Source organism: Alligator mississippiensis, chromosome 11 (genome assembly GCF_030867095.1).
Source record: "Alligator mississippiensis isolate rAllMis1 chromosome 11, rAllMis1, whole genome shotgun sequence".
NCBI lineage: Eukaryota > Metazoa > Chordata > Crocodylia > Alligatoridae > Alligator > Alligator mississippiensis.
In genome coordinates, this window is record NC_081834.1 from 49,359,491 (window position 1) to 49,376,852 (window position 17,362).

The 17,362-nt window shown below is 53.4% G+C and overlaps 2 protein-coding genes and 1 long non-coding RNA gene across 3 annotated transcripts; all 3 read right to left on the reverse strand.

The window, feature by feature from the left end:
• Positions 1 to 352: 352 nt before the first annotated feature.
• Positions 353 to 4,203, reverse strand: LOC102565616 (olfactory receptor 2K2). The gene is made up of 2 exons (XM_059714994.1): positions 4,198 to 4,203; positions 353 to 1,303 (listed from the first exon to the last, which is right to left on the reverse strand). The coding sequence occupies exons 1-2, from the start codon at positions 4,201 to 4,203 to the stop codon at positions 353 to 355; spliced, it is 957 nt and encodes a 318-aa protein (XP_059570977.1).
• A 5,108-nt stretch (positions 4,204 to 9,311) lies between these two features.
• On the reverse strand, positions 9,312 to 10,773 carry LOC132243882 (uncharacterized). The gene is made up of 2 exons (XR_009455454.1): positions 10,632 to 10,773; positions 9,312 to 9,973 (listed from the first exon to the last, which is right to left on the reverse strand). It is a non-coding gene; the product is annotated as an uncharacterized LOC132243882 (long non-coding RNA).
• Positions 10,774 to 12,804: 2,031 nt separating this feature from the next.
• On the reverse strand, positions 12,805 to 17,210 carry LOC132244067 (uncharacterized protein DDB_G0271670-like). Its single transcript, XM_059714995.1, has 8 exons — positions 16,244 to 17,210; positions 14,895 to 15,697; positions 14,609 to 14,736; positions 14,157 to 14,285; positions 13,681 to 13,760; positions 13,425 to 13,527; positions 13,230 to 13,325; positions 12,805 to 12,816 (listed from the first exon to the last, which is right to left on the reverse strand). The coding sequence occupies exons 2-8, from the start codon at positions 15,694 to 15,696 to the stop codon at positions 12,805 to 12,807; spliced, it is 1,350 nt and encodes a 449-aa protein (XP_059570978.1). The 5' UTR covers position 15,697; positions 16,244 to 17,210.
• Positions 17,211 to 17,362: the final 152 nt, after the last annotated feature.

Below are 17,362 nucleotides of genomic sequence, written 5' to 3' on the forward strand. Positions count from 1 at the left end.
TTACCAGCTCGGAGTGGCTGCGGCTTCCTGCTGCTGTCACCGGAGACTGTGCACATCATCAAAGCTCTCTGAATCTTTGCCGAAGATTCGGAGAGCGTTGGATCGATTCATACCTTTAAATTGGTCCCCTGATTCGATTCGGATTTGGAGATTTGGCCACCGAATCGGGCCGAATCTCCTCCGAATCGAGTCACCACCCGAAGCTTCCCACAGCCCTACTTTCTACCTTGCAGGAATGGAAAGATAGGCACACATTATGACTTTTATTCTCCACTGGAAATGAATTACTAAAATCCCCTCCCCTCCACTCTCATCCTGTAGAGCCACCGGACCATTCCTCCTCCACCGTAACTCAGTGGTCCGTCTTGCCCATCATTTTGAGTACGGCTACTTTGACCTCCTTGTTCCTCAGGCTGTAGATAAGAGGATTCAGGAGGGCAGACACCACATTGTACAAGAGGGAAAACATTTTATCCTGCTCGGGTGAGTAGCTGGAAGCTGGGCGCATGTACATGAACATGGCAGCACCGTAGAAGAGAGTCACGACGGTGATGTGTGAGGTGCAGGTGGAGAAGGCTTTGATCTTCCCCTCAGCTGAGCTGATCCTCAGGATGGCTTCCAGGATGAATACATAGGAGATTAGGATCAAAGACAGTGGGGTGAGGAGCAGTATAACTGCCATCACAAAAATCACCAGCTCAGTGAGGTGTGTGTCTGCACAGGCCAGCTTCAGGATGGCTGGCACCTCGCAAAAGAAGTGATTGATTTCATTTAAGCTGCAATAGGGCAACCTCATGGTGAAGCCTGTGTGAATCATTGCAGAGAGGAAGCCAGATACCCAGGAGCTGATGGCCATCTTGACACAAACTGACCTGTTCATGATGACCGTGTATCGCAGAGGGTGACAAATGGCCACATACCGGTCATAGGCCATTACAGCATAGTGTATACATTCAATTATCCCCAGACAAAGGAAGATGTACATCTGCGCAACACAGGCAGTATAGGAAATACTTTTCTTTGTGGAGAAGAGGTGGACCAGCATCTGGGGTACAGTGGTGGTGGTGTAGCCGATGTCTACAAAGGAAAGGTTGGCCAGAAAGAAGTACATGGGTGTGTGAAGACGGGAGTCATTAATGACAAGTGTGATGAGGAGGCTGTTCCCAAAGAGGGTCGCCAGGTAGATAGTTAGGAAGAGCACAAACAGCAGCAGCTGCGTCTTGGGCTGGCTGGAGAACCCCAGCAGGATGAACTCCGACACCGAGGTGCTGTTCCCCCAGAGAGATTCCTCATCATGTCCGACCTAAGAACAAAAGGGAGCAATAAGAAAAGCAATTACTCAGAAGGATACAGTAGAAAAAGGCTAGATTCTGTTGTTCTTTGCACCCCTGATAACAGACAGCTGCATGACTACGGATTTTGGCACTTATGCACAGTTTGAAATTCACCTCTGGGCTTGCAATTATGCAAATGTCCATTAAACATACTGACTACTCACAAAGGACTCTTTCATGGTTTAACTGCACAGCTGAAGCACTCACTCAGTGATCAGGAGTCTTTGGTGCTCAGCCTGCCCTTAAGCTGGGGATTGGAATCTGCATTTCCCACTGGTATCAGCCCATAGCCTGATGCGGCTCTAGCCACCAAGCTACCAGATAGTACAATGCAGACACGTGTCCAGCCTCTCCAATCTTGCTGGCCCACTAAGCAGCCAAGAGACATAGGAAACCAGAAGAAAGCCAGCTAGCTAAAAAATGCAGTGGTCAGTGAGGTGGCTGCTTTCCTGGATGGGAAGAAACCAACTGGTGAAGAAATTTTCCCAGTGCTATTTATAAGCTCAAGGGTAGATGGAAAATACTCTAGACCATGCTGAGAGGCACTGGGAAGGAAGTTTAAACTGGGGTCTCCTGCTTCTTGGGTTAATAGCCTAATAACTAGGTTTGGGGGTTAAAAAAGGAAGGAACTTCCTTCAGGACAGTACACATGGAGGGCAATTCCAACCCCCATTTCTGTAGGAAACAGAATTGCAAACTCTGCACAAGTTCCCAAAGCTGCAGTTACACAGCTGCATACATGCCATTTAGCCATGCAAAGCAAAGCAGAAATAAGCCCAAGGAGACTACAGCCTCTATCTAAGGAACTAACTCCCACTTAGCAATGGGTCCCAGCTTCCCAGCAGCCCATTTCAGTTGTGAGGTACTGAGGTATCAGGTGGATGAAGTGCCAGACATGCCATAGTTAAGGCAATTTTTCCTTTGCCAACAAAGTTCAAACCCTTGCCACAGCAGATGCTGGACATAGATAGGCAGCTCCTATTCCAAAGAGCTCACTCTCTCAACTGACAGAAGTCAAAGGATGAGAAAGGAAAGAAACACACAAAGTCACTAGTACAGCTGCAAGCAGCATCCTAGTCTGCAATGTCCCATTCCAGTGCCACTCCTCTCAGTCATTTCCCTGAGGCAAATTTAGCTGGTGGGGACAGATGCTGCATTAATGTTTTCTACTATTCTGGGATTTTTTTTTCACATCTGGACCTTGGCTGAAGCCTCATGAGGCACTCAGATACCATGATGATGGTGCCTGGGCAAATGGGCACACAATCTGGTAGAAAGGCAGAATGTCAGACACAAAAGTCTATCAGGTCATTTAGAGCTGTCTTTTCAGAAAAATGTACACATACATTGAATAGCTACAAAAGAATGAATACAACCTTGTCCCGCATCATCCTGAAAAAGTTCTTCTTCCTAGATTCAAGGGCTTGTCCGGTGATCTCTTTTATTGGACCAACGGCATATCTGGAAGAAATGTCAGAGAAACTTGATTTTGTGCCCAAAGGCTTGTCTAACAGCTCTTTCAACTATACAGTAGTTGGTCCAGTAAAAGTTATTACTAAAAAAGACTTTGCTTTTCACATATCCTGGACTACTGTAGCCACAACAGCACGCCAGGTCTTCCTAGAGCTATTTGAGAAAGCATATATGCCTTGAAAAAATTGTGGCTATTGCTTAATTTAAATGATTCATTAATTTGTTCATGAATTCCTCAAAAAATAATGCTATTTACTGCTGAAGGAAAAAAAAAACAGACTACCTGGGAGTGACTACATGAGACACTACATCATTGTTGTGACGAGTTATGGCAATGCAGCATTGGCAGGCACAAACCGTGATGCCAATGCTACATCGCCATAGTGGTCAGCTACACCACCGTAGCTCATTTGCTACAGCAACATAGCATCTAAAAGTAACCGTGCACTGCCAGAACTGTGCAGTACCAAATGCGCAGTCCCGGGAACATGCAGATGCGCCAACTGCTACTGGAGTATTTCTGACCTGCTATAGTCTTGCAGTCTTTCCATGCTTTTAAGCAGATCATTCCCTAAAGACATCTCCACTTTGACAGTCTTAACTCCATTGCTGGGATGGTCAACAGCAAACCAAAGTGGAGCCAGTTCCCTGTTCTCCTCAGGGGTCCCTACATTTCTCCACTGACCCAAAGCAGCTGCAAACCTGTCTCAGAAACAGCTAGGTAATGGCTCCCTTGGCACAGTGATGTGAATCAATGTACTCATCACTTCTCACTGACTCTGACCCACCATGTAGGATTGCAGTTGGGCAGAAACACACCTAAGTACACAAAACTGTTAACAGGATGCTGAGTAGAGCAGAGAGGCACCGCAGTGGTCACAAGGAACATCAACATAAATCAGACCAGCTGGCCGCTCAATGGAAGACCCACTAATGAAGGACATACACTCCATTGGATTCAGTACTGAAACTCACTCCAGTGCTTATTCACTCCAGCACTATCCATCTCCTCTTGCCCTTTCTTTCTGGATTAGACCAGTCATCCGCCCATTCCAGCTCCTCACTACTTATTTGCAGGAGCACAGGAATTCCCAAATTGTACCAAGCTACTGATCTACCTTATCTGATTGCCCGCCTCCAACTGTAGCCAGTACCAGCTGCATGAGAGGAAGGAGGACAATTATGGATGTGGACGAGGGGACAGTTATGGAGCAAGAGGGTCACAAAGAAAACCTATACTAAATACCAATACTTGGAGATAGGCTTGTATTCTGTCCCTCATCTTCACTAATGCCAACGATCTGTTTCTTCTTTAACCTTACTGTTCAATGTCTACACCCCTCAATCTGGTATTTTCGTCCCAACAAAGCTCATAGGAAATGCCACTTACCTTCATTCTCCTTTTCCACCTAAGAGAGCAGGATCATTCCTTCAGCTACCAAAATTCATGATCCAGATGTACCAGACAATGGATCTTCATAAATTAATCCTTCAGGCTAAGGAGAAAAAGGTCCTCACACATTGCTAAAGCTTTCTTTACTTGTGAAAAGCTTTGCCTGGATGCCAATCACATTCCGCAGTTAAAGAAAAAATTATAATAATTAAAAATGATAAATTAAGCAGGATGCTACTAGACACACCAGTAAATTAAAATTGAATAGCAAGACATAACCAACTCCATTTCTACATTCTGTTTGAAAAGAATATGAACATAAAGTAACATTTTTAACTTTTAGTTTGATCAGATTAAAAGCACATGGGAAGCTGGTTTATCGTCGTTTAAGTCACCGTATGTCAATCTCTGCAATTACGATACTTCACTTGTTTTTCTTCGGCAAAGAACCCAGGTTTAAAGAGATTCATTCTCTTCTCTGTTTCACTGATCTTTGCATAAACTGTGAAGCTTATGATTTCACTGAAAAATTATTTCAAAACTGGCTTTGAATCCCTATAGCATTTCATTGAAAAAAAAAGTTAATAGTCAAAGGCAAAAGCAGCTTGCAACTTGCTAGTCCTCTCCTGGGTTTTATTATACCATCATTCAATTAAAACAAACTCACTAAATGAAGAAGAATGCAATGGGGAAAAAAAAGTTTTTTGTTCCCTGAGTTTATTTTATTTGGGGAAAAAAAACAGGACTTCAAAATAGTTAGTTTTGTTTATTTCAATGAACAGGCAGACAAGGGAATTTAACCATGGTCTCCCACACCCCGGGTAGGTGCTGCAAGACCAGGAAACTATTGGACAAAAGGGGCAAAGGCTGGAACCATGTCTGGCCACCACGTCTGGCCCTCTTTTACTCAGAAGACTGACCTCTGCTCCCTTCCTTCCAAAGCACATAGACACCAACCTGCAGCAATGGGCTCTGGCCTGTAAAAGCCAACCAGAGTGAGGGGCTCTCTCTATATAGAGAGACATGGAGTGGACTCCACAATGGCCAGCACAATGACCTGGGAGCTGATGAGAGCGATCAGGAGGGCAGACTCAATGCTTCGCTGTCCCTCAACAGCTCTCTGGTCAGTGCTACCTGTTGTAGATTGTATTCAATATCTCCTACCCCTCATTGGGTTTTGTACAAGGAGCCTCTGTTCCTAACCCAGGATGTGGAACCCGCTGCTGCTGCCAACTGACCAAAAGACCCCTGCCAGATGTTCAGTAAAGGCACAAGGACATCTGTTGCACAAGCCACACAACTGTGCTTCTAGCCATGCCACATGCATAGCAGAAGGTATAATTGTGGGATCAAGCATCAGATCCCATCATGCCAAAGTGCTGATGCAGAGGAAGCCCGGTGTGTCCAGTAGCAAGCTCCCACAGCTGAGAGCCCTGTCAGGTGATCTAGTGCTGATCCACACCATGGTGATCTGCAGCACGGTGTTCCCCCAACGCTGAGAGCTCAGATTACCTGACAGGGCTCCAAGATTCAGGGATGCCTGGCCACACATTCAATTAATGGCATGATACGCCAGCTCTCAGCTTTCAGTCACTGTTGGACTAGAGCAAAGCAACGGAGCAATTCTTGAGTTGCAAAGAACTCAGGAAGACTCCAAACAGTCAAATGGTTTGAACACTGTGGACTCCTAGTGAAAATCTCTGGGTTTATCTGGACTCACGTAGGTGTTTGCAAATCTATCAGCACTCATATCGTGCATCCCTGCAGAAGGAGCTCCCAGCGCCCTGGGGCAGTGGCTTTTCTCAGTTTACCCACATGGAGAAATCTGTGCACCCAAATAATCCCATTTCAATGCAGGGGGCTGTAAATTGGCAGCCTGCCATGGCCGAACCACATTTGGCCCGGGCAAGTCTCTGGTCAGAGATGTCCAGAAGAGTTCCCCAGTGGCACAGAGATGTGCCATGAGGTTGCCCAAAACAGGATATCTAGCTATGATCCCAGCCCAAAATCCAGGTCCTTTTTCAGGTCCATATACTTAGCACAGTGGCTAGCCTGCTGTCAATTGGCAGCCTGGGACGGCCAAACCACGCTTTGAGCCAGGCAAGTCTCTGGTCACAGATGTCAAGGGCAGTCCCTCAGTGGAGTCAACAGGAAGTCTGAGGTGTCCTAAAATGTATTTTGCCCCCTAATCCCATTTAAACCTACCCATCATTTAGGGCTCTGTACTTGATGCAGAATATTTTTATCAATATTAATTAGTAAATGTGCATAGTTAATGACATTCTTTCTGTTTCAGATGTTTAATTCATTAATAACAAGCTTTTATTAGGTCTAGATTAGCTTTGAAAAAGGAACTGGGCACTGGGAGTAAGAAATAGGGAACTGGGAATAAGGAACTGGGAATAAGCAATAAATTTTTGATTGCTCTAGGTAGCTGGTTCCAGTGTTTGACCACCCCGTAAGTCTCATACTGCAGATCTCATACAGTGTTGCAAAATGATGTTGGATGCCCAGTTTCAGCCAAATGTTGGCTATGTTTGCTACACCCAACCCCTGGGGCTCAGCTCCTCTGTAGAAATCCTCTTTGCAGAGACTCAATTCAGGAACCAGTGCAGCCAGTGCCACGCAGCACAGGGTGAGGCCAAGCCCAGCAGCGCAGCTGGCCCCATGGCACGTGGAGCAGCAGGGCAAGCAGTTCTGCAGCTGCTAGTTTGAGTTTCCCTGGGGGATCTCCCCCACCCCACAGCCCCTCGCCCTGACAAGCTGCTTGCCGTGGGCTGTTGGCATCCAGGCAGGGCCCTCCCTAGGGCAGGGCTGGGCCACGTAGCCGCAGCCCCATGTGCATCACGTGCCAAGCTTTTGTCAGGGCCCTTCTTGTTTGCTCCTCGGAGGAAAAGAGTCTCAGGCTCCAGTCTCCCCTTCCACATCCCCTCAGCACAGCCTTTTCTGAGAGGTTCAGATGCCGGTGCCACACTGGGACACACGGCCATTCAGTGCAGTGCCAGGGAGTGCCCCTGTGCTGGGAGAGCCGGGATTGAGACCCCAAGACACACGTCATGTCCAGCGAGTCCAGCTTCTGTTAGCTGGGCTGAGAGCCGCTATCAGTCCGAGCTGAGCTGGGCTGGTTGGACATCACTTGTGGCCCCGAGGTGTCAGGCTGGGCACTAGCACATCCCTGGGGCAGGCAGAGCCCCTCCATGGGGCTGGGGTGAATGTTCACCCAGGGATATAATTCCCGTGTCAGGAGATTGCAGCACCTCAGCAACGTCCTCCTTCTCCCCCACCAACACTGATCACACCCACCGTGCTGGAAGCCCAGGGCAAGGCTGCTGCGCCTGAGGAGATGAGAAAGTGTTTGCAGTCTCCGGTGCGGGAGGCCATGCACAGTGTGCCATGCATTTGCTGAGCTGCCTCAGACACAGAGGACTGTTCCCTGTGCTCATTCACCATCTGTCTGGACCAGTGCAAATGTGCTGGGAAAACATAGCAGCATACCGGAGATTTTGCACGGGCCTGGATACCAACTGCAAGCTTTTCCGTTCCCTTCTTTTGGGTGTCCTGGGTCTTGAAGGTGGCTGGGTGGGCATTGAACCCCTGCTCCTCACATGTCACATGAGAGCAGTGACTGTGAACACGTGCTTGAGGTCAGGGGGGCAAACAACCAGCCAGGAGCTCCCAGTGCAACGCTGGGAGGAAATGTCCCAGGGACGCTGAACGAGGTAAAAGCAACAGAGCTAGGCAGGGATGCTGTCTTTTGTACAGTGTCAGTGTGAGTAGTACTGGGAGCCATAACCAGGTCTGGGGGTCGCATGTGGGACAAGGGGGAAGAGGAGAGAGGCGTCAATAAGAACCAAAGCAGTGACTCAAAGCTTGGTGAGAACAGCTCCCAGCAGGGTGTCAAAAATACGGCCGGTGAGCTGGATCCAGTCCCCAGAGCCATGTCCTGTGGTCTGCAGGGCTCCTGGAGGGGCCAGGGATTTGGGGTGGGACAAGATGAGGAACTGCCACTGAATTGCAGGGTGCGGAGCCGCCATGGACGTGCGCTGCGGCGCTGGGGGGTGACTGACGGCTGCGTGAATCCCTGAGGCTCCCTGAACTGACACCGATCTGCTCCGACCACGGGTGCCACTGCTCCCACAACTGCAGGCGGGGGTCTGGATCCAGACTGCGCGGATCCCTGCAAGCCAGACCTAGCCCTGAGTGCCGGGGGGGGGGGCTAAGTGGGTTTATTCCCAAGGGCCTTGTTTATTCCAGTGGAAAAGACTGGGAAGATCCCTGTGCTGCAACATGGATACAGAGCTGGGTCTTCCCAACCCACACCAAACAAACAGAGCTCAAAACCCCAGAAACCCCACAGCCCCCATGACTGAGAGCTCTTGACTCCAGTGACTTTGTACAAATATTAGCCTGGAATGGGCTCCATGGATCGCGCAGGGGGAGTGGGGCAGGCAGGGGTTTGTCCCCTGCTATTCAGATAAGCCTGTTACAAGGGCCCATTTGTACACATTGTACTTTCACCAGAAAAATATACTGTGTAGCAAAGGGCCCTGCTTATTCCAATGAAAAGACTCTGGAGAAATCTGCGTTCCAGCTGGGATTCACAGCTGGGTCCTTCCCTTCCCATTGAGTGCCTTCAGCACCACAAAGCCATTGCTCCTGAAACATACTCCCCATCCCCATCTCTCTTCTATTTCTCCCTCTGGTCTTGACAAAGACCAACCTAGAGAACAGTTATTGGTTGTGGCAGTGGGTGTTTGTGCCCAAAAGCTTACAAAGAACATTTTTTCCAAATATATCTCCTAAGAGATATCACATCTACCCAAAGCACCTCGGCAACCTGGAGCAGAGAGAACTTTTCCCGTTGCAACTTTCTTGAAACACCTCCCTGACCACCCAGCGTTGACTTGTTGAGGAATAAAGGTGGTTTCCCATTGAACAGTATTAGCAGTTTCTCAGGCAGCTCGACCTTGACTTTCTGAGCTAAACATGCCAGGTTTCTCCTGTGTGTTGTAGACCCTGTTCTCTACAGCAGTGGATCACCTTGTCTTCTTTCTTACCTTGCATGTCATGAGCTTGTATTTCACACAGGAATTTGAGATGAACACCAACACTTATAAGAAAAGAAAACTAAAGCTTAACTTTATTATCCTACATCTACTCTTAGTTTCTATAACATCTATGTTCAACATTACACATTACACTAAATCAATGTTCAACAGTGCACATGGTTTATGCCTTTGCTGTCTTCACTCCCTGAATGGCTCTTGATGGATTCAAGGACAGGCTACTAACACAACAGACGCCGGGATGGTCTGACTATGTCCCGATGCCTCAGAGGAAGGCGAAAAACCCCCAGAAGTTGGTTCCGTAAATGAAGGGGGAAAAAATTCCTTCCTGGCCCCAAATGGCGACCGGCCAAAGCCCTGAGGCAGGGGTCACAAGATGCCATCCACACAACAAAAGCATCGTCCACTTGGCAACCTGGGCACTACGAACTCGTGGTGCCTGGTCTTTCCCCAGCCCTTTGCAGAGCTGGTCTGGAAGATATTCAAGTTCTTCACCACGAGGGTTTCTCAGGCTGCTCCTCTTGCAGAGGCTGACTTGGCTGTGGAGGATGGCTCAGACTGGATGATGACTTGTCAGTCGGTGACGTGTGTGGTGGCTTCAGCGCTGTTGCAGCTTTTCTCTGTAGCCATCGGGCTCCCGGTGAGGTTGGGGAGGTCATCTTCTCTCATGGAGGTGCTGTCAGGGTTGAGGTGGTCTGCAGGTGTTGCTACGCAGCGTAAGAAAAAGCAGCAGAAGATTAGATCCATGCATTGGGACCATGATACAAGGCTGCGATGTGAGGAAGTGGGGACTGGGAGCTTTCCCAGGACACAAAGGCCTGAACATTTGAATGAGGGGAAAAAAAATAGATGGTGCTTAGCCTCCTGCCTGGAAGAAGCTGAACATCTTTAGGCATCACTGCCCAGCCACGTTCAAGATGAGGTAGATGCTCTGAATGGACCTCAGCCCCAAAAAGACTATGGCTGAGAGAGCTACAAGCAAGGGAAAGCAGGTCTCCGACTGTGGGAGTGACAGCAGCCTTTAACAGGAGGCAGAGGGTCCCCCCTGTCCTGGGGTGGCTCAGCCACTTGGGAGAGGTCCCGGGGCTCCTTCATGAAAGATGGCAACACCCTGCAGGCCCACCCATGCCACCTGGGGCAGAGGGCAGGTTTACCCGGGGGCAGCAGGGCACGAGGAAAGGCTCCTGCCATTGAGAGGAAAAAAAGGAAAGACCTGCGGAGGACGGATACTAGGACAGGACTCTGTAGGGCAGAGGGGAGAATTGCCCACACGCGGCAGGGAGCAGGTTTGTGTTAGTGCCAAGAGCCTCCCCGTCCCTTCCCACTGCTCCCTGCTCCCCAGGGGCAGAGGGGACAGGACAGTACCTGCAGGAGCAAGTGTGGGCGGCTGGAGAGAGGCGATGGCGCTGGAGGAGGTGACCAGTAGGCTGTGCCCTTGCAGATCTTTAGGCAGCTCCTTCAGGCAGGTGAAAATGAAGAACTTATTCAGGACCCTGATGGGGATTTCTTTCTCCTGCAGAGGTACAAGAGCCGGTCATAGCCTATCCTACACCCAGCAAGGACAGGGGATGTGGGGAGGGGTCATGGGGCAGGGATTGGACTGAAACCAAGGGGTCTTGGCAACAGCTCAGGGAAATGGGGGGCAGGTTCCTTGAGCAACATTTTTCTGAGAATCGTGGTAAAGACAGAGGGTGGCAGCTCTGGGCAATGGGGCAGATCAGCAGCGCCAAGTGCCTGAATCCTCCATTCTCCCTAGAGCAAGCACAGGATCGTGGGCAGGAGAAGAAATGTAGCCATGCGGGGACCTGTGCACCTCCTAGACTCCTGACTGCAGACTGGGAATGGGAAGCTTGTCCTGAGGGAACACGCTGTGTATCTTTGGGCCTAGCAAGAGACCTTGACCCTCAGGGGCATGACATGTGCAAAGGACAGGCTGGTGCCATCCTGCCTAGGCAAATTAATTCATTCCTTTCTCCAAGGCACTTGGCAGGCCTCCCGTTCTCCTCAAGGCCAGTTTGCTCAGAAGGCAAGGGAGATTTGCACCTTACAGACAGGGGCAGGTCACCAATTGAGTTAGTCTGTGAAGTACAAATGGACCCCACTGTGAGCTAGAGCTCAGACTCCGGTGTGTAGTGACCTCTCTCTGCTCCATGTTGTCCCCACACAACAGGTCATGATGGGACGACAGCAACTTTACGTGGAACAGAGCCGAGGGGCCGTGAGCTCACTCTCCTCCCTCCCCGCACTCCCCAACGTAGCTGCTGACTTTGTGCCCCATCAAGCGGCCGGCTTCCCCCAAGATTGCATACAGGAAAACCAGCCCAGCTTGGCTGATGTGCATCGGTCCATTGTGAACTGCATGAAGGGCCCTCTGCAGGAAAGCTCTCCTTTGCTCCTCCAGCAAGATCTTTCTCAGCCCCTGAAACAGGAGAACACAAGGCTGGGTACAACCCACACACAGGCTCCATCTCTGGGGCTGGCACCACATCGCCCTGGACACTTGCAAGGCTGTAACCCACCGCAGGAAGACCCCTGCCAGCTGGAGACAAGCACCAAGCCTTTCTCTGAACCCCTTCATCACACCATCCTCACCTCTCCCACTCTCGCCAGGTCCCTGTACTTCTGGACCTGGCTCTGATCGTTCTGGCGCTTGCACCGCAGCTCCTCTGCCCCTTGCATGTCTTGGCCTAGGACAAGTGCAGACACATGGCTCTGAGCTGCCATCCTAGCTTTGGTGCTCAATGTCCACCCAGTGGGGCTCTGGCTGCCCTTATGGCACCATGAAGGGCAGGGCCCCAGCAGGAAGGTCATTGTTCTGCAGGAGTCAATGGACACCACGTGTCCTGGGACCAGTCTGGGCTGGGGGCCTGGGGATGGGCTCCCTGGTTCCCGCATGAGACACCCAGGATGGGTGCATTAGCACAGGCTGCAGTACCACAGCTCGGCGCTGAGGTGAAGAGGCCCAAATCATTAACGCCGACACCCTAAGCTGTTCCCAGGTTGGGAACGGACAGATGGAGACAAAGCGTCTGGCCCCGCACCTGGGACCAGGCTTTTGGAGGGAAACTGCTGGCATCGGAGCCTTGTACTCCAGCTGGGTCTCCTTACCCCTCTGATGAAGGAGGATTTGAGTGAGCAAATACATGCACGCCCTGGCCTTGCAGCTGATGGTCTCCTCCGGGTCGTTGATGGACAGACCCAGGCGGGCTGCCATGTCCCCCACCTCCAGTATGTCAGAGGAGCCCTAAGCAGGGGGAGAGGATCAGGCAGTTCATGCATGTCCCACCTTCCTTCCCCAATACATCCCCAGGCACAGTTCCCTCTCTCCACCTCTCCGCATTACCCAGCAGGAGGGCAGGGAGGCAGAGACCACAGTGCCAGAGCATGACACCCCTCTCTTCCCATGGGAACCTGCAGCCCAGGGACTTGCTCGGGGCCCCAGGATCACTCCCCGTGCCTCATGCTCCAGGGCTAGTAGGCCCCATGTCCAGGGCTGACCATGCCCAGAGCAGGCCATGGAAAAGAGACCCGTAAAGAGTCAGGGGCACCACTGAGGCAGAAGCAAAGCCCTGGAGTGAAGCTCCTTGTCCAGCTTTGACCCCACTCTCCCAGGAGGGCCCTGGCAAAGGCAGGGGACCAGGACACTGGGGAAGGGGCTCACTGACCTCAAATTGTGGGAGGAGCTGCACAGCCAAGGCAATGGCGCCGGTCATGATCTTCATGCCCAGTGCACGGTGCTGGGCATCCGGCGCCTCAATCCACGATGTAAAGTGCCGTGGGAGGAAGATGTTAAGATGAGGGCACATGCCCTGCTGAACCCAGCAGCCTTGGGGTCCTCCTCCTCAGGACCCAGGTTTCAAGATCGGGCTTGACCATCTTCCTTATGCTTTGAGAGAGGCTTGCTGCAGTGCACAGGGCAGGAGCTGTCCCGGCCCGAGCCCAGCCCCTCTGCATGATGCTCACCTCCCAGATGGAGTAGAGCTTGCCGAGGCTGGGGGCGCTGGACAAGACGCAGCACAGCAGGCCCTCCAGGTACTCCTCGTACAGCCGCTGGATGACCTGAAAGGGGAGGCAGACCCGAGGGTCAGTGCCACGGAGCCTGGGGCCTCTCCTGCCAGGGGGTGGCTTGTGGGACCTGGCAGTGGCAGGGGGACCTACCTGGTTTCGATGGGTTTCACGCCCTATGGCCAGGAAGCTCTTCTCCACGGCGGCCCGCAGGAGGCGCGACTCCAGCGCTGGCTCCAGGCTGAGCTTCGGGTCGCTGTGAGGAGAGAGGAGCCTGCGTCAGATTGAGCTATGCGGGGCGGCGGTGGCACTGGGGTGGGCAGGAAACAGCCTGGAAAGCTGGGCCTGAGCAGTGGGGATCCCCCTGGCCTACAGCAAAGTAAGGAGAGTCAGTCAGAGGTCCCTGTACCTGAGGCAGCGGATGGCGTCTATGCTGTACGCCAGGATGTGTTTTCGGTCGCCCTCCACTGAGATGGTCTCCATCAGGTCCTGTGAGCCCCAAAGGGGACGGGGAGGTAAGGATCAGCCACATCCCCCACGGGAGACCACCCAGTGCTGCAGGCGCAGGCAGCAGGATCCCAACCAGCCCCCTCCCACCCACCCAGCTGGGCTGGCCCTCTGCCTCCCACGGCCTTGCAAGCATGGCACTCAAACCTCTCCTGATCCCACCCTCACCTGCCGTCCAGATGCAGGATTGCCCAGCGCTCAACATCCAGGTCAGGAATCGACCACTATCTCCCTCATCTATTACCCCCATGTAATGCCCAGGAAAAGGTGCGCCTGCCATTCTCCCTCTTATCCCACTCCACCTCTCCCCTCCTTCCTGGTCTCATGGGACAACATTTCCTCTCCTTCCCTCTCCCCACACCATCCCGTGCTACTCACCACGATCCTCTCCAGCACGGCCGCTTTCAGGTCCTCCAGCTCCACAGCCACCTCTCTGCTCTGGTCCGCAGCGATGGTCAGGCTAATGATGGCCAGCAGGAAGCGCTGCCTGTCCTTCCCGTCCAGCATCTACCAGGAACGAGACCAGGGCTAAAGCAGGCTCTTAGCCAGGAGCCTCCTGCTCTTCCCCAAACCCCCTGTGGGACTCAGGCCTCCTCTGCCCCCACGGAGCTGAGATGCATCTCCTCGGGGCAGGTGTTGTAAAGAGCAGGGCAGTGTCCCTGGAGGGAGGGACCCAGCTGGGGCTTCACAAACACCCACCTCGAGCAGCACCCCTGGGCTGAGTGTGTCCCCTTGCGGGCTCTGGGTCCCAGGGGGTGGCCTCCTGCCATGGGCCGCATGGGGGAATGGAGGACTGGCTGGGTGCCAGCTCCGCTGGGGCAGTTTCATACCTCCCCTGGGTCCTGCAGGTGTTTCTTCACAAGGAGGAGGGCAGCTTCTTCCGGGGACCTTCCATCTTCCTCCTCCTCCTCTTCATCCTCCTCTTCCTCCATCTTCTTGCCGGCCGGGCTGGGAATCACTGCACGGGGAGGAAAGGGGAGAGGTCACTCGTGTGCCCCTGAGTGGAAGGGAAGTGGGTGTTGGGGGAAGACATGGTGTCGTGCTCCCCTCATCAGCACTAGGGTCCCCTGCCTGCCCCAGGACGTGCCAGGGAGGTGTGTGGCTCAGCCCCCTCACCTTGGCCAGGATCCCCCTGCCTGGCCCCATGGAGGGTCCAAGTGGCCTCGCTTAGTGAAAGGTGCTGAGACCTCCGGCCCCAGCGGCTCCCCTCATCTGTGCGGGTGGCACCGGGGGCCGGGCTGGTCCCAGACTCCAGGGAACTACTGGAGTCCTCAGAGGAGGAGCTGCTGGTCGAACTGGTGGTGTTGGACTCCTCCGAGCTATCGCTGTCCTCCGAGGAGGAGCTGCTGCTCGTGCTGGTGCTTTGGGCCTCTGGGGAGTTTTCAGGGTCCGAGGAGGAGGAGGAGCTGGTGCTGGGGCTGGTGCTCCCGGACTCCTGGGATGTGTGCCAGTCATCCCAGGAGGAGCTGCGGCTCAGGCAGGGGCTGCTGTGGGCCTGGCTCAGCTCCTGCCCCAGGGCGGCTGGGCTGTCGTCCCCGGCTCGGCACGGGGCTGCCTCCTGCTGCGGGGCTGCAGGGCCGGGCTCCAGGCTGCCCGATGACCCAGGAGGGGAGCTGCATGGCTCTTCGGGTGCCAGGAGTTGTGATGGCGCTGGCTCCCGCCTGCCCAGGCGCACCCATGGCCACCTCCATCTGGACTTGGAGGTGGCTGATTTCTTTCCCTCCTTTCCCCTGCCGCTGGGAGCTGCCAGTTTACTTTGGCAGCAGATGGGGCACAGCCACCTCCTTGCCCTGATGGGCCCCTCCTCATCATGGCAGGTGGGGCCCCGATCCTCCTGCCCAGGCTCCCTGCTGCTCTCTTCTCCCATGGAGAGCACCTTGGCTGACCTCCTCCTGAGCACCTGCCGCAGCCTGTCCATCCTGGCACCGAACAGGGGCAATTATCACTGGGGTTCAAAGCATCCCCTTCACACGTATCCACCCCCTCCTTTGCTCATCCAAGACACGGGCAGGTGAACCCTGGGTTACAGCCATATCCACAGCCTCCCTGGCACTAGGGTTGGCAGATGGGGAGAGCCCTTAGCTCAGAGTGCAAGACCTGCAGCTGGTTTGGACACACAGCTCCCTGCTCCTCTACTCCCCTCTCACCCCACATGACTGGCCATGGGATGAGTACCCATGCATTTGGGAATGCCAAGGAGAGGAGGACAGGGGCCTTTTGCTTGGGACCTGCAAGAGCCCAGCACCGCCACGGCTTCGGGCTCCCTGCACGCTCAGTCTGGGCAGCACTGGCTGGGCTGGGAGGGGTGGGGAGCTTCAGCACCTGGGGATGTCTCCAACCCGCTGGAAGTGGTGTGAGGGAGCACCAGGGGCTGCGGGCCCACATTGCAGGGGGTGGATTTTCTGCCCGTTTCTACATTTCCTGCACAGAGGTGGGAAGCCCCCGTGGCGCTGCAGGCCCCTCACCTGCCCTGGGGAATGGAGCGCTGCTGGGTGGGTGCTCACAGGCCCTGGTGACGCTGCACTCCTCCTTTCGGCTCTGGACTAAGGTCTCCTGCCTCTCCTCCGATGGATGTCCCTCGCCGCCTCAAGCTGCAGTCACTGCCGTCGATGGGGGGACGCCTACCCCTGAAAGGGACTATGACATCCTGTTGGAAGCCATCCTCGTGCACAGCCTCTTCCCCCAAAACAAAACTACACCTCTCCTCCCCCCCGCCTATTCCCCTCTCTGTTTGCCCATGCCAGGACCCCTTTTCTTCCCTGATCTTCTCTTCCTGGCCCTATCCTGCCACCCAACAGAAACTCCTGCCACCCTGAGCTGGCCTTGTTCCACCTCACAGGCGCTACTGGCTTGTGCCTGCAGCTTTACTCCATGCGTGTTGGTGCCCAGGAAAGACCAAGTGTCCTGCTCTGCGCCATCAAGACAGGAGGCTTTAAGTGGATTGTAACCGGGGTCCAGTCCACACTGCTGTGCACCGCGCTCCAGCCATCCTGGCGGGGAGGGCAGCCCTGTCCCGGGTAGCTTTGGGAAGAGGTACGACACCGGTGTGAGAAATAATGTTCTGGATTGGAGATAAAACATGCAGAGTTAAAGGAGAAACATTTCTCATCATGGTCTCAGCAGGGGGTGGCATCCAGAGCATGCCCAGCTCCTGCACCCTACACACATGACTGCAGGGAGCGTTACTCAGCCCCTCACGCCAAGGGCAGGGTCCTGTCGGCTCCATCTTGATGCTTCACATTTTCCATGGACACGGGCCACAGGCCTGAAAGCACAAGAGCCCCTCGCTCCCCTCCCAGCTCGACCCCTGCCGGCGTCTCCGGCAGCGTTGCCCAAGGACCGATCCTGACCTGCTCACTCCGGGCTGAGAGATCGCACAGCGAAATCTTCCCTTAAACTGGTTCTGCTGTCGCTCTCCAAATGGCGCCTGATGATTACTAACGGAAACAAGACAGAACATTAAAATCACATGAACATGGAGGAAATACTTACTCTTCCCCCTGGACTGTTATTTCAAGGAATAAATTAATTGATATGGGTTTGTTCTTCAATTTTCCCCTTCATTAAAAAGGAGGAGAAACCCC

Bases quoted from the DNA above. Each gene is read 5' to 3' on its own strand.
- LOC132244067 (XM_059714995.1), bottom strand. From the start codon at position 15,696: ATGGACAGGCTGCGGCAGGTGCTCAGGAGGAGGTCAGCCAAGGTGCTC. The intron at 14,286-14,608 runs GTATGAAACTGC...CGTTCCTGGTAG, and splicing joins ACCTGCAGGACCCAGGGGAG to ATGCTGGACGGGAAGGACAG. The intron at 13,528-13,680 runs GTACAGGGACCT...CTCTCCTCACAG, and splicing joins GACGCCATCCGCTGCCTCAG to CGACCCGAAGCTCAGCCTGG.